The sequence below is a fragment of the Palaemon carinicauda genome, chromosome 17 (genome assembly GCF_036898095.1).
Source record: "Palaemon carinicauda isolate YSFRI2023 chromosome 17, ASM3689809v2, whole genome shotgun sequence".
Classification (NCBI taxonomy): Eukaryota; Metazoa; Arthropoda; class Malacostraca; order Decapoda; family Palaemonidae; genus Palaemon; species Palaemon carinicauda.
In genome coordinates this window covers 8612591-8627893 of record NC_090741.1, presented here as the reverse complement: position 1 = coordinate 8627893, position 15303 = coordinate 8612591, and the positions used below count along the sequence as shown (strand labels likewise).

Here is a 15303-nt window from a genome sequence, read left to right as displayed (position 1 = left end):
AGTGTGCCCCAAATCAGTGTTGTGGAGAGAGCAACGAGGAACCAGGAACCTGGAACCTAGTTCCCTGTATATGGAAAGAAATGAGGACATACATGAAGTTTTGAGCAATGTACAGAGGTAACGATGAAGCCAATTAATTATGATATTATGATTAAAATTATATGTCAATGTACTGAATTCAAGTTGAGTAAGGTGCTTTAGTTTCTCTGTTGAGTAAGAAAATACTGAATTTTGAGCAAGTGTTATTCAGTTTCAAATACCGAAAGGTGTTTGTATGTTTATCTCTCTCTCTCTCTCTCTCTCTCTCTCTCTCTCTCTCTGTTAGATAAGAAAGTTATGGTGTAAATCTTTATTTTTTTCCACTCGAATACTTTGTTATTGGAAGGTCGAATCCAGCTCCCAACACCCCCTACCCCTCACAACATATCTCTCACTGTATTGTTGAATTCATATAAAAGTGAATCTGTATCTGAAATAGGTCAAATCAAGCTATTCATCCAAGATGGTTATTTTATTATCCTTATGAATTTCTCTGGAAAAAAAAAAAAAAAAACTGGCAACTTCGATTTTCATTACAAAAACCACTTGAATGTTTCACCTACATCAAACGTTGACATCCTAAATGTTTTTTTTTTCTTTTTCTTTTTAGTTCCATAAATTTCCATTTTCATTATTCAATATTTCTCAATTTTATTTAAACCAATGAAATTTTTTATCTTGCATTTTTAGCATATGATGAAATGGTGCATGAACTGCTACTAAATGATCTACGGTTCATGGGCGTTGAAGATCAAGCCTTCGAATACCTAAAAGACTACTTGGTTGGTAGAAATTAATGTGTACAAATTGTAAACTTTTATTCATCATATGAACCCTTCAACAGAGGGGTACTCCAGGGGAGTGTACTTGGCCCAAACTTATTCTGCATCTATACTATTGGTCTATCGAAAATGCTAGAAAGGCATGGCGTGAAGTTTAAACTATTTGCAGATGATACACAATTTTACTTCTCCATAAATGATATACATGACACTACTGAAACTATAAACCGAAACATTGATAGTGTTACAGAATGGATGACATTTAAACAACTAGAATTAAATGACAACAAAACTGAATTCATGTTGGTGGCCAAGAGAAACAGCGTGAGAAACTTAGGTGATATTCAAATGAACATAAATATTGACTCGGTGCCGAGATCTAGTAAAGTTCGAGATCTAGGTATATTTCTTGACTGTAACTTTTCTCTCAATGCCCAAATAAATAATGTAATAAAAACTGATGGTTATCATCTAAGGAATATTGCGTTTATAAAAAAAGTACCTGGACGAAAATTCTGTAAAGAAACTTGTGATAAACTGTGTTATTACCAGGATTGACTACTGCAACTCTACTACCAAAAGTGCAACTTAAGAAATTACAAAACATAATAAACAGAGAAGCAAGACTGATAAAAGGTGTCCCACCAAGAGAAAGGATCACCCCTATACTAATCGATTTACACTGGCTGCCGATTAAAGCGAGAATTGAATTTAAAATATGTACAATACCAAGTTATCAGAACCGGGCGTCCAAGATACTTGAAAGAATTGCTACACATTACGCAGCCAACAAATCGATTCGACACGAGAATAGTTAGAGATGGCTTCAAATTGTTGGAACCTAGATATATGTCTACTTTAGGCTCCAGAGCCTTTAAATATGCGGCCGCGAGACTATATGATAAGCTCCCACGAAACATTCGAAAGATTGATGACATTATAGCTTTCAAGAGGAAACTGAAGACTTTCTTATTTCATGAGTCTTTTGACAGTGACAATTTGAAAATAAAAGAACAATATATGATATGAAATGTTAAATTCTCTGAACGAACAAGGAAAACGCAGTGGAGGTCGTGTAGTGAGTGGGGTTCCTCTGCTGTATGGGACCGGAAAAGAAGCCATCAAAGTAAGTAAAGTAACTCATGGTACATCGCTTGGCTTTGCTAAAAATAAAAAAGAACAGAATTATAATAATGTTGTTCAACATATTCAATTATTTCATTCTTTAGTTAAGCAGTTTGTGTTCTTATCGATGTATTCGAAAAATTGCCATTTAATTATATGCCTTATTTTCTTTACTGAGTATCTAAGCTAGTTATAGGCAACGATCTACTTCCCACATAGCTATAGCTATATATCTTTGGTATTGTTTTTTAAGTACAAAGATAAAAATGGTGATGTCAAATATTTCAAATCTATTCTCCCACTTTTGCAAAAATATCAATCTTTCATCATTGAGTCCGTAGTCTCTTGGTTAGTAGTTTAATATTCTCCACACAAGACAATTATGGGATTTTCTTATAAGGCCACCATCTAAATAAGTTTGATTTGTTTTAGGAAATTCCATATAATTCACTTTGGACGGGTCTTATTAGGTTTAATTTGATAGCAACATTCAAATAGGTCATATGAACAGAAATGAAAAATTAAATGAGAGAAGTTTTGGAACCAGTTGTAAAATACAAAATGATTTGAAACAGAACAAAGGAAAATTTGTATAAAGGATAAAAAAAGGAATATGAAATATTGCCAGCACAAAATTCAGAACAAAAAAATATTGGGAAGATGATAACGAATCAAAATAGACAACTTTTGTTATTCTTTTTATTACCAAACGCTCAATCAGTTTGTTCTAGGGTAAGCTATTGCCTTCATAGATTACAATTTGTATAAGATATTTAGCCAATGTATAAGATTCCTTTGAAATTTAAAATTTCATCATTATACCCTCATAAAATCTATGTTTGCTCTCTACATTGCCTTATATGTCATTCATGATTATTATTTGAATCTATATCAAGACATTACTTCCTTAGTAAGATCATATTATAACGGAAATAAATTCCTCTCTCTCTCTCTCTCTCTCTCTCTCTCTCTCTCTCTCTCTCTCTCTCTCTCTCTCTCTCTCTCTCTTCTTGAAATTATTATCACGTCACTTTTTTGTTTATTTAAAACTGATTCATCTGCTTCACCAATCAATTATATTTGATACAAAGTCAATCTAAATCATTATTGCAAGTGAGATCAATTCCAGTATTTCCCGGAAAAAGTTAATTGTTTTTAATGTTTTTCTATGGAGATAGACATTGTGTTTTTTCCCTGTGATATATGTTTCTATCTTTAATATTTCAGACTTCTTTTAATTTGGTTCTATATTTGGTATTATTACAATGGTCGTTGTTTCTATAATGGCTTTATTAAGGATGAAGTCAATCGCTAACAGGTTAACTTCTGGAGCAATGGAGAAAATAATTTTGCCTATTCTAAGGGTATCAAGGGTAATAACCTCAAATTATAACCACAACCTTTTAATTATCATAAAAAAACAAGACCAATGAAGTAATTAGTTAGCCATCGAAGATATTACACCTTTTATAACAACCCTTAGGTAAATAGGCTAATAAAAGTGTTCGGATCAAAGGTTTTTTAATAGTTACCTGGAAAAGTATTACATGAAACTGGCAGGATCTTAGGTGAACTTTTCTTCTGTAAGAAATAGTCATATGAACTTTCAGAAGTTAATGGAAGCAATTTAAAATTTTCTGTTTATAACGAAGACCAGAAAAAATAACTTTACTGACAAATTTCTGCTCTAGTTTTTCTTTATTTCATTTTGCAGTATAAAAACTTTCAAATGGTTTACAAGATTATTACAATACAAGTATATTGATATATTTGCCCTTTAGCAGTTTTATTAGATATTAGCAGCCAAACTACCCGCTGTGGAAGCAAAGATACCTTTGAACTCAAAAACAGGTAGGAGCGACAGGAAGTCAGAGAATAGAGATAATTATGTGGTGAGCTTTTAATTACATTACAACTACTGTTTTAATTCTATGTATTTTACTTGATAAATTTTCACTTCCTTCTTACCTATCCCTTTCTCTTGTTGAAAGTCGATGTCGAAATCAAACCTTGCAAAAGAAAATGTCTTGCCTTTTATACACAGAATATTTCTTTGAATATCATCAATATATTTTCTAAACTTGTCCCCCGTTATCTTATTATTCATCATTCTTTGACAATTTTTTCAAACTGATGTCAGTAGTTTGTTGGAAAAGTCGACCACTTAATACTGAACTTCTAATTTTCTGTGTTATAGTTTGGTACTGAAGGTTTTAAGTATTTACTGCTTCAGATTTTCAGGGTTAAATTTATCGTTTGTTCTTTTTAGAACACCTTGCTCAAGGAGCAAGGCGAAGGCAGATCGCAAGAGTTACAAAAAGTGAAAGTAACAAAGTTAGAGTAGGAAAAGAACTGTTATATAAAGTTTTTAAGACAAATGGAGGGGGGGGGGATTGACTTGGAATTGTATTAAACCCAGGATCAATTCAGTTGCTCTGAATGTATCAAGGGGTTCCATCAACTCCTGCGGGATGTCGTTGACCACTCACTAGAGGTAGCCAAACAGGTCAAGTGGGAAAAATGGCTTCAATGGTGCAGTGATATCTCCAACCACACTTCCCTCAAGGCCATATGGGCATGGTTCTCCAAAGTTTCAGGGAAAAGCAATCCCCAAAACACGGTCACTCACCCTGCCCCTCAGGCTGAAGCAGACAGGATAGCAGCGGGTTTTGCAGAAAGAGTCAAATCATCAAATCTCAGTCATGTGACCAGATTAAGGTTGGAATTCCTCAGAACTGCCAGGCGCGATGTTATTGATGCTGTCTGTGATGTCCCGGCCCAAACCGACACCCCTTACACCATGGAAGAGCTTAACTTGGCACTTGCTAAGTGTAAAAGCACTGCCCCAGGGTCAGACAACATCACCTATTCAATGTTAAAACACCCTGGTACGCTGGAATCACTGGTTTACCTTCACATCATAAATTTAACAGACACTAAGTGGAACGAACAAGACACTGCCTCAGTTCCGAAACCAAATGAACCCAATTCCTACAGGCCTATTGCACTCCTTAGCTGTATTGGAAAAGTGGCTGAAAGGATGGTTCTTAAAAGACTCCAATGGGAAGTCGGGTCCCTGCATCAGAGAATATATGCCTGCACCAAAGACATCAGCACTCAAGAGTGCATCACAGATGTTATGGCAACTATTGACCACAAAAGCGCCATTGTATTCTTCCTTTACCTAGGAAAAGCCTATGAATTGGCAAGTCCTGAGGCAATGCTTATGGCCCTTGTAAGGAAGGGAATAAGAGGCCACCTCCTTTCCTGAGCTAAAAAATATACTGAAAACAGAGTTGCTAAGGTTACCTTCCAAGGAGCCACCTCCCACTATCTACCTCTTGAGAATGGCAACCCTTAAGGTGGCATTCTCAGTCCTTTTTTTGTTTAATCTCCTCATGAAAAGTCTTCTTGATGAGGGATACGCTGATGGTGTACAAATTTTCATTTTTGCAGATGATGTGTGCATAGTTGTCCCCCATTCAGTCTTCAAGGAACATAGGAAAATCTCTGATAAAGTAAAAGATCTTGTGCTCAAAGTTAATCCCAGCAAAACTAAGGCCATGGACATAAAGCACATGGCCTCTCCTCCCCCACTCAGACTATTAGTTGCTCCTATTGAGTGGGTAAGCAACTTTGCCTATTTAGGAGTTTACATCAATTATAGACTTTTAGCAGCACCTGAGATTCCCATGCTAAAATCAAGAACGAACTCCCATATTAATGCCCTTAAGAGAATCACCTCCCTTAGACTTTTCTATGTTCAGGCAGTTCGTTTCCTTGTTGAGTATTCTACCCCTGTTCTAACCTCTCTGTCTCCTACACAGAAACCTCAGTTGGAAGTTATTCAGAATAATGCCATGCGAACCATCCTGGGTGCTCTCATATGGACCAGACTTTCTCTGCTCAGAACTGACACCAATATACTACCTCTCGTTGACAGAATCAACATTCGTAACCACTCACTCATCATAAAGACCATCAAGACTGACAGAAATGTGCCACTTCGACATAAACTCAGACTCCTGATCTAACACAGAGGATCTAGATCCTCCCCACTCCTATGCGGGTCATTTTGTTCAGGCTCTCATATCAACAATCTCAAAGTACAGTAGCTGCTCTTAAAAAAGATTAATTTTTTTCAGGACTATGTAACACAACCTTCATGGGTTCCATCCCCATTAAGATTCAATTACACTGCCATCCCTGTATCTAAAGCCCTCTGCATCCCTGATGTTGCCTTTAGAGCTAGCCTTCCCTCAATTCAGAACACGCCTGCTAACATTTTTTACTTCACAGATGACTCCGTTGAAAGGTCTGTCCCTGCTGCAGCTGGTGTGGTCTACTCTGAATCCTTCCAAGCCAGTTGGAGACTATCAAATGGTGCCTCCACTCTGCAAACTGAGCTAGTGGCCATCGTAAAAGCGTTGGAACACTCTGTTACTGCTCAAAGGCATATTACAATCCGCACTGACTCAACGGGTGCACTTTCTGCCATCAAAAACTCAACAGTCAAAGAGAACACCCTCATCCTCTCCAACATAATGCACCTAACCTTTGTCCACTTTCAGAACCACATGCAAGTAACACTAAACTGGATCCCCAGTCACTCTGGGATTCAGGGAAATGCTGCAGCTGACAGTCCTGCCAGGGGAGCCCTTGCAGTGGACACACTTAGCATCACCCTAAATTCCTCAGTACGTCATTTACAGAAATCAATGTTCAACTACTTGCACAACCAGCTTCTCAGTGATGTCAGGCAGGCCCAATTAGATTCATCTAGGTCTGCTACTTGGTATATTAACATAACTAATCTTGTCCTTCAGTTCCTCCCTAAAAGCAACCTCAGGCACCTTGCAGTTATTTTACACAGACTAAGACTTGGCTACTCTTGATCCTGAGAGTTACTCAACCTGGGTGACAGACGGTGTTCATACTGTGACCTTCCAGTAAATCTCCCACTTGACCACTACCTGCTTCACTGTACTGAAACTTTTCCCCTGAGGCATACTCTCAACCCTGGCCCTCAGCTCACTCCAGTCTCTGTTGCCAGGCATGTCCTGGAAAACATACAAACATTATCAGGTTTTCTGCATTCCTATCTACCTCCCAGATAATATAAATAATAGCCCAGACAGGTACCTTTTTTTTTTTACCACACAGAACAATCTACAGACTGCGTGACAGGCACTCCTATCCCATCCTTTTATAAAATCCCATTAACCCACACTAGCCTACCCCTCTTACTAACCTGCTTGTTTCATCCAATTAGGTATACAAGGTACTTCCATCTCTCACTCAAGCTGCTGTTCCTCCCCTCCAACCCATGCCCTATTACTAGCTGGGTCGTCTCCTTTCCTCACACTTCTGCTTAAGCCTTTAAGGGACTATAGTATCCCAACCTAAATCTAATATAATACTAAAAGCCTCTTTGCTCCTTACCCAATCCCTACCACTCACTGAGTCTTACTACTGGCATACCTTTCTCTCCTTACTAAAAATGCTCATTTCCTCCCCTAGGGGACTGCACTGCTGTACCTCAAATACAGCACCCATCCTTGATCCTAACTTAAGCCATACCTAGTTATGGCTTGTCTAATGCCCAGAAATATATAAACAGGCTGTTGCAAGAAAAATCTAATTTGACTGGGACCCCTACTATGTTGGGGTCACCCTCTCTGTCCATGACAGAACCCAGGCAGAGCCTCTCTGAAGGTTCCTATCCTGGTGACTGACCTTTTAGGCTCAGTTACCTTTTGAGGCGTCAGCCCCAGCCATATAAAAAAGAATCTTTTGACCACTCTCTGCCCTGGTGGATGGCTGAGGGCTCTTGTGCTGAGCCAGAGCTAACACCTCCTTGGAGGGGTTGCTCTCAAGACTGGCCTTGGCCATGTCTAATTGCTGGGACTGACCCATATTAATCTTCTCCAGAAATGGATCCCCTATAGATTTACAAGAAATAATTCTGAACTGTTAATAATGTCCTGTGGTCATGTATTATAGGGATTTCCATTCCATATTTCAGGTCATATGATTTAAATACCTGAGCACAGGAGCCGTAAATGCAAATTTTTGTCAAAACGATAGCCCAAAAGCAATAAAATTAATAATTTTGGAGTGATGTACAAGAAAAACATGACTTACATCCTCTGAATAATATTCATGGGACCCTCGTACAAGATTCCAGGTAATTTAGAGTAGATATGAGTACACAGGCGCTGAAAATTTACATTTTTGGGCTAAATATTAACTACTTTGAACAAACGTATGGTGAACATGTCGATGACTTTCTATTGGTATTTACCTAATGCACCTCTGTACCCAATTTCAGGTCAATCAGCGTATCCCTCATCAAGAAGACTTTTCATGAGGAGATTAAAAAAAAAAGGACTGAGAATGCCACCTTAAGGGGTGCCATTCTCAAGAGGTAGATAGTGGGAGGTGGCTCCTTGGAAGGTAACCTTGGCAACTCTGTTTTCAGTATATTTTTTAGCCCAGGAAAGGAGGTGGCCTCTTATTCCCTTTTTGACCTTTGAGGCAAATTTCAAATGACCTAAGATGATTGAGGTGAATCGATTTGATTATTTGACAGCAGCAGGAGAAACATCAGGAAAAATAATATATTTCCCTCCCATGGAATGAAATATAACAAACTACTAGAAGACATATCTATTTTTGGCTTTCCTAAGACCCATTAAAATTAATTTCTTAATTAGTGCGTCTTTGATATATGAAAATATGAATATGAATGATGTTCTTTATTGGATAACAATCGAAACAGCCAAACCAACGGATATACAAACAAACACAGATTGATATCCATTATCGTTAAATGTCAACATTTCCATTTAGATATGCAATGTTACAAAACGCTTTAAAATTTTGTGTTTAAGTGATTCATGGAAGTTTTATTTTGTTCACATCAATCTATGCACATTTGATATAATACAAGTTACATCGTCAAAAATTATGAACGAATCATATTCGCTATTGCTATTGGAGTATTTCCTTTTCTATATTTTGCATTGCAATGGGATTTCCTGAAACCGCATCCGTAAAATGATATATTTTCAATGGAAAATTTGTTCATCGAATGTGAGAAAAAATACGAACACTAAATTTAGATCAAGGGCATCTGCATTTTCAGTACCACTTGAACCCTCACAAAAACAATAAGGTACTTGCCTGACAGTATCTGGTCCTGCACTTGTATGTTTAACTTTTTGTAGTAAAGTGATAAAAACATGTGTTCTGGTGTTTCGTTATCTGTCGTTATGGGATACACACACACACACACACACACACACATATATATATATATATATATATATATATATATATATATATATATATATATATATATATATATATATATATGTGTGTGTGTGTGTGTGTAGATATGTATATATACGTATATATATATATATATATATATATATATATATATATATATATATATATATATATATATATATGTATGTATGTATATGACCAAGGCCATTGGACACACAAAGATGTACTATAAAAACTTTAGATTTTGTACATATGTAAGACCAAGGCAGTTGGACAGATAGCTGTCCTATAAAAACTTTAGATTTTATACAATTAGTAAATACCTTTCAAAAAGTATCATGATTTTTGAAATTGAGTGAGTGTAAATCTTTCTATGGTGGAAGTGCCACTAATGTAGTAGTTAGCATATTGAGGAACACACAACGCTTTCCTTGCTTTATAACGACGACAGCAAGTGGTGTCAGGTTTTAAAGTGTGTGATTAAGTAGTAATGTGAACAAAGTGTTACCTAAGACAATGAAATAATAGTGCAAAATGCTGATGCCAATGATGTTTATTACAGTTAGTGATACTTCAGAAAACAAAAATTAAGGAGTTGTGGAATACAATGACGTTGAAGAAGAAAATACATTTTAGAAGACACGGTTGATAAATAGTTTATCATCCGACCGAGAATGAGAAAAGAAAACAACCATGGCATTAGTAACGTAAATGAACGAAATCCAGATGTACAGGAATGAATTCACACTTGCACAGACGAGTGAGGCAACTCAAGTACTTAGCAAGTTAAGATGATATTCTTCTAGCACTTTTTGGAGAATTAGTAATGTTACTCCATTATATAAATGTGTTTGTGGTAGCTCTACTCGAGGTGATTACTGCCCATTCCCATATCTCGCATATTATGTAAATTTTTTAATGTCTTTTGGCAAAACATCTAAATCAGTTTGCCGAGGGTAAATATCTGTTCCCTAGTTCGGAATTTGGCTCCTGTGAAAGCCTTGGAGAATGTGACACCCTTCTTACAAACTCCAATGCTGTACAGAAATCTTTTGATTTGACTTAGGAAATTCGTATGATTGGTCTTCAATTTAGTGTTTTCTTTAACCGTGTTGATCACATCGTCCTTGTTTTGAAACTCAAACAGTTGGAAGTGTCTGAGCCTTTTACTATAATATTTATTGAATGTTAAATTACCAGAAAAATACTTGTTGTTAAAGTGCATAATACAATTTATACAATTTCTGACAAGCAATTCAATATCTTTGTCGACACCTTGCCACCAGACAAAAGTCCATGGAATAGACATTGATCTGATAATGCCTTGGTGATCAGCCTGTACTTCAAATAAAACTTTTTTCCTTGGAGAACCAGGAATAGTAATTCGTGATCCTTTCATAATATAACTTTCAGATGCACTCAACTCATTCCAAATGTTTTTATACGGTTAACAACTTTCTTTGTTTTGCTCATAGGTCCCCCTGCAATCCAACTCTCTAACACTTATGCAATTAATGGGTCTTAACTTTGTACATTTAGCAATATCCTTTGCTGTAATAAGAACACCATATACTGAAAATAAGAGAATGCTGTCATCATATTCCTCTGGAGCTTTGTCTACTTGAAATCTAGATATAGGGTTTGCATTACCCATTTTTTAAGTAGGCTGATATTTTATATCTTAGTTATACTCAGTTAACACAATTCCCCAAAATTGTATTCTTGAAGCTACTAACTTAGGCAAACATACCTTTAGACTCAATGTTGGCAATAAAGGTTTGTGGTCTTTAACTCGTGTGAAAAAATTTTCCACTATAAATATACATATGAATTTTTTTGTCTGCATACACAAATGCTAAATCTTCCTTCTCTATTATAACGTTGGTTATCTGATGATTTCAGCATATTACTCACCTGTAAATGAGTGAAGAATTATTAGTAATTATACAGGGGATTCCACCTGAGTCGCCAGTTTTTCTCGGTGTGTTTTAATGATACGTTGGTACTCTTAAAATACATTTAATGGACTTCTGATTACATTGCTCTGACTCTGCTAACAACCAACTCCCAACTCAGCGTCGAGCGTCTTTCAAACAAATCTCACAAACCAAAACATTGCTAACATAAGAGCATCGCTCTCAACAGACTTAAATCCTACTCCAGTACAAAAGTAAGAAGAATCACATCGTACCTTTGAGATAATTAATAAATGCTTAAATCCTAATATCAAAAAACATCATTTCAGTTATATACATTCTTGAACATGTTTTATCCATGCAATATGATGCAATGTTGCGCAATACACGTAATACAGTACATTATTACAATAATACATAACATCTATTTGAGAGTAAATTCTTTTTGCCCTGTTCAATACTCCAGAAGTGAAAAACAATTGGTTTTTGTGTTCCATCTAGCATTACATGAGATAACACTACACCTAAATCTATGTTTGATGCGGCACATACTAATTTAACTGGTAAATCTATTTGATTATGTAGGTGACGTTATTTCCTGTTTGATTCTTTCAAAAGATTCCTAACAATCTTTTGTCCAATTCACATAAACACCATTATCTACCTAGTTATACAACGGATGTGCAATTGTAAAAAAAGAAAATGTTTTGAATTCCCATAAAATGTTACTAAAGCTAAAAATGCTTGTAATTTCTTAACATTTTCAGTTTCCTCTGTTCATTATACTGATGTGATATTCTCCTTAATCTTGTGAATACTTTTGCTATTTATTACAAAACCTAAGTATTCCACAGAATCAACATTTAAGATACACTTGATATTATTTACTCTTATATCATGTTCCTTCTAACTTCTTCAGAACTGTCCATAATTTTCTCTATGTTCCTTTTTATCTTTACCAGAGATTAAAATATCATCTATGTAAATTAATACTTGAATACCTGCAAAAATTTTGTCCAAAGTTTATTGTCAGAAAGCTGAACTGTTAGCTGTTCCATAAGGTCATCTTTTTTTTTTCTATACAAACCTAAGGATGTATTTACAATACGTCATTCATGTGAATTTTCATCCACGGGAACCCGTTGAAATGCAGTTCTAATATCTAACTTTGAAAATACAGTGCATCCTGATATAGTTGTAAACATGTCTTTAAGATTTGGTAATGTATGTTGAGCTGCTACAAGCTGTGGATTTCATGTTACCTTGTAATCTCCACACAGCCTAACCTAACCATTTACCTTCACAATAGGACCTATTGGGGTAGCCAAAATCAGAATATGTAACCTTTTCCCATAAACCATCACTTTCTACCTTTCTGATTTCTATTTCAACTGCACTTTTCAACACATATGGCACTAGTCTTCGAGTAAAAAAAATCTAGATGTACAATTCGTCTTCAAATACTTCCCAAAATCTGATGAAATATTATGCAGAGAAATTTTATTCCTTTATACTGAAAATAAAAGGGACTTGAATATTTTGTGTAAAATAAAATATTGTGCAAATAGTTATAATTTCACAACTTTTATTCAGATACGCATCGCTGAGAGATAGACCTTTCTTTTTTAGTGTATGGAGAGGATCTTGTGTTACCGCATGCAGTCATGATAAATTTAAAACATCTGCCAAATTATCCAACTGAACAGTAACGAGTCTATTCATTAAAACTGTTAAGAAGGATAATGAACACCAATGAAGGGATTTTGAAAAGAGCTAATGAAGAACACTGCTGAAAGTATGACGGCCAGTTCAAAACCGAACTGGTCAAGGTATTTGTAGGCGATCGTGTGTAATGGAAATGATAAAGCCCTGTGGTAGGGGTGAAAGATTACTACCAATGTATGTCCTACGCGTCATAGAAAGTGACTAAAAGGACAGCTTCTGCCTTGTAGTCTTGCTTTTTTGCGAAAGGCTATGCCCATTGCCAATTACTGTGGAAACGGCTGCTTTGCAGGTGGACTATTTCGTCAAATGATACGCCCACCGCAAATAACTGTGGTTAATGACTGCAAGGGCATATGATTGGAAAAACTCTCTGCCAAATTATGAGCCATGCCTGATGCTACTGTAAATGTGAATGTGGCTATGGAGTCTCCTGTAAGTGAAGAGTGCCAAGATCCCCTTACCAGTATGGTAAATGGACAAGGAGTACCAAAGGGTTCATGAATGCGGCTAAAGAAGTTAGAGACAGAATGAAAAATCAGAGCAGGTACTGACATCAAAAGGAGATGGAGATAATATTATGAGCAACTACTGAATGCTAAAATTTAGAAAGAGGAGCTGGGAGAAGCACAAAGTGTGGAGGGGCCAGTGATGGATATACAAAGTAAAGAAGTGAAGCAGGCATTGAGTAGAATGAAAAATAGTAAAGCACCAGGCCAATCAGAGTTTCAAATTGAAATGATCAAATTACTAGTGACAGAGGGAGAAGAATGGATGCTTGAATTATTGAGAGCAATTGGGAAGACAAAATAATGCTTCAAGACTGGGAGGATAGTCTAACCACACCTATATTTAAGCTGGAAGCTGACATCTTATAATATCGTAAGTATAGGGAAATTAGATCAACAGAACATAGTTTGAAAGTGTTAGAGAGTTAGAGAGAGAGTAGTATATGAGATATTGAGAGAGATTATAAAGATTGGGAAACAACAGTATGGATTCATAAGGGAGAGAGGGACTGTGGATGCCATCTTCATAGTAAGGCGGTTACAAGAAAAGAGACTAGAGGGAAACCAGAGGCTTTTTTTTTTTTTGCTTTTGTAGTTCTGGAAAAGGCTTATGAAAGAATACCAAGAGATATTATGTTTTGGTGCTTGAGGAAGAGGAAAGTTCCAAAGAAGTTAGTTAGAATGGTAGAGATGATTTATGAAAGTCAAAAGTAATAACAGTGGTTGGATAAACAGAAACCTTTAAAGTTAGTATTGGATGACATCAGATCTCAATATTAAGCCCGTTTTATTTGTGATGGTCTTGGATGTGTTGAGAGCAGGGATTAGAAATGAAGAGTTGCGGGAGTTTTTATATGCATAGGATTTGGTGATTACTGCTGTAAACGAGGAAGAATTACAGAGAAGGGTGGTAGAGTGGCAAGAGACTTTGGAAAGGGTAGTTTGAGGGTGAATATGGATAAGACTGAAACCATGGTTAGCACTATGTAAGGTAGGGCCAGGATAGCCATACATGAAAGTACATGTGCATTTATAAAACAGGTCTAACAATTTAGATACTTGAAAGCTACTATAAATCAGGAGGTAGGGTGTGAGGCTGAAGTTAAGAATAGGATAAAAGCAGCATGGGGTAGGTGGAGGGAGGTAACAGGAGGGGTGGAGAGGCCAGTGATGGATATACAAAGTAAAGAAGTGAAGCAGGCATTGAGTAGAATGAAAAATAGTAAAGCACCAGGCCAATCAGAATTTCAAATTGAAATGATCAAATTACTAGTGACAGAGGGAGAAGAATGGATGCTTGAATTATTGAGAGCAATTGGGAAGACAAAATAATGCTTCAAGACTGGGAGGATAGTCTAACCACACCTATATTTAAGCTGGAAGCTGACATCTTGGAATATCGTAAGTATAGGGAAATTAGATCAACATAACATAGTTTGAAAGTGTTAGAGTTAAAGAGAGTAGTATATGAGATATTGAGAGAGATTATAAAGATTAGGAAACAACCGTACGGATTCATAAGGGAGAGAGGGACTGTGGATGCCATCTTCATACTGAGGCAGTTACAAGAAAAGAGACTAGAGGGAAACCAGAGGCTTTTTTGTGCTTTTGTAGATCTAGAAAAGGCTTATGACAGAATACCAAGAGATATTATGTTTTAGTGCTTGAGGAAGAGGAAAGTTCCAAAGAAGCTAGTTAGAATGGTAGAGATGCTCTACGAAAGTCAAAAGTAATAACAGTTGTTGGATAAACAGAAACCTTTTAAGAGAAAAAGAAGAAGCAAAGCTTGAGAGAAAAGAGATGAGAATGCCAATTTGGATTATGGGAATATCACTGTTTGAATGATTGGAGAATGATGAAATGAGAAGAATGGCAGGTTAGTGAAGGTTACTGAGATGGTGTGGGCACATGTTAAGG

General features: G+C 36.3%; 1 protein-coding gene across 1 annotated transcript; it reads left to right on the top strand.

Moving 5' to 3' along the window:
• Nucleotides 1-5344: 5344 nt before the first annotated feature.
• LOC137656203 (uncharacterized) lies at nucleotides 5345-6841 on the top strand. Its single transcript, XM_068390375.1, has 2 exons — nucleotides 5345-5944; nucleotides 6092-6841. Exons 1-2 carry the CDS (start codon nucleotides 5345-5347, stop codon nucleotides 6839-6841), a joined length of 1350 nt encoding a protein of 449 aa, XP_068246476.1.
• The last annotated feature ends 8462 nt before the right edge of the window (nucleotides 6842-15303 follow it).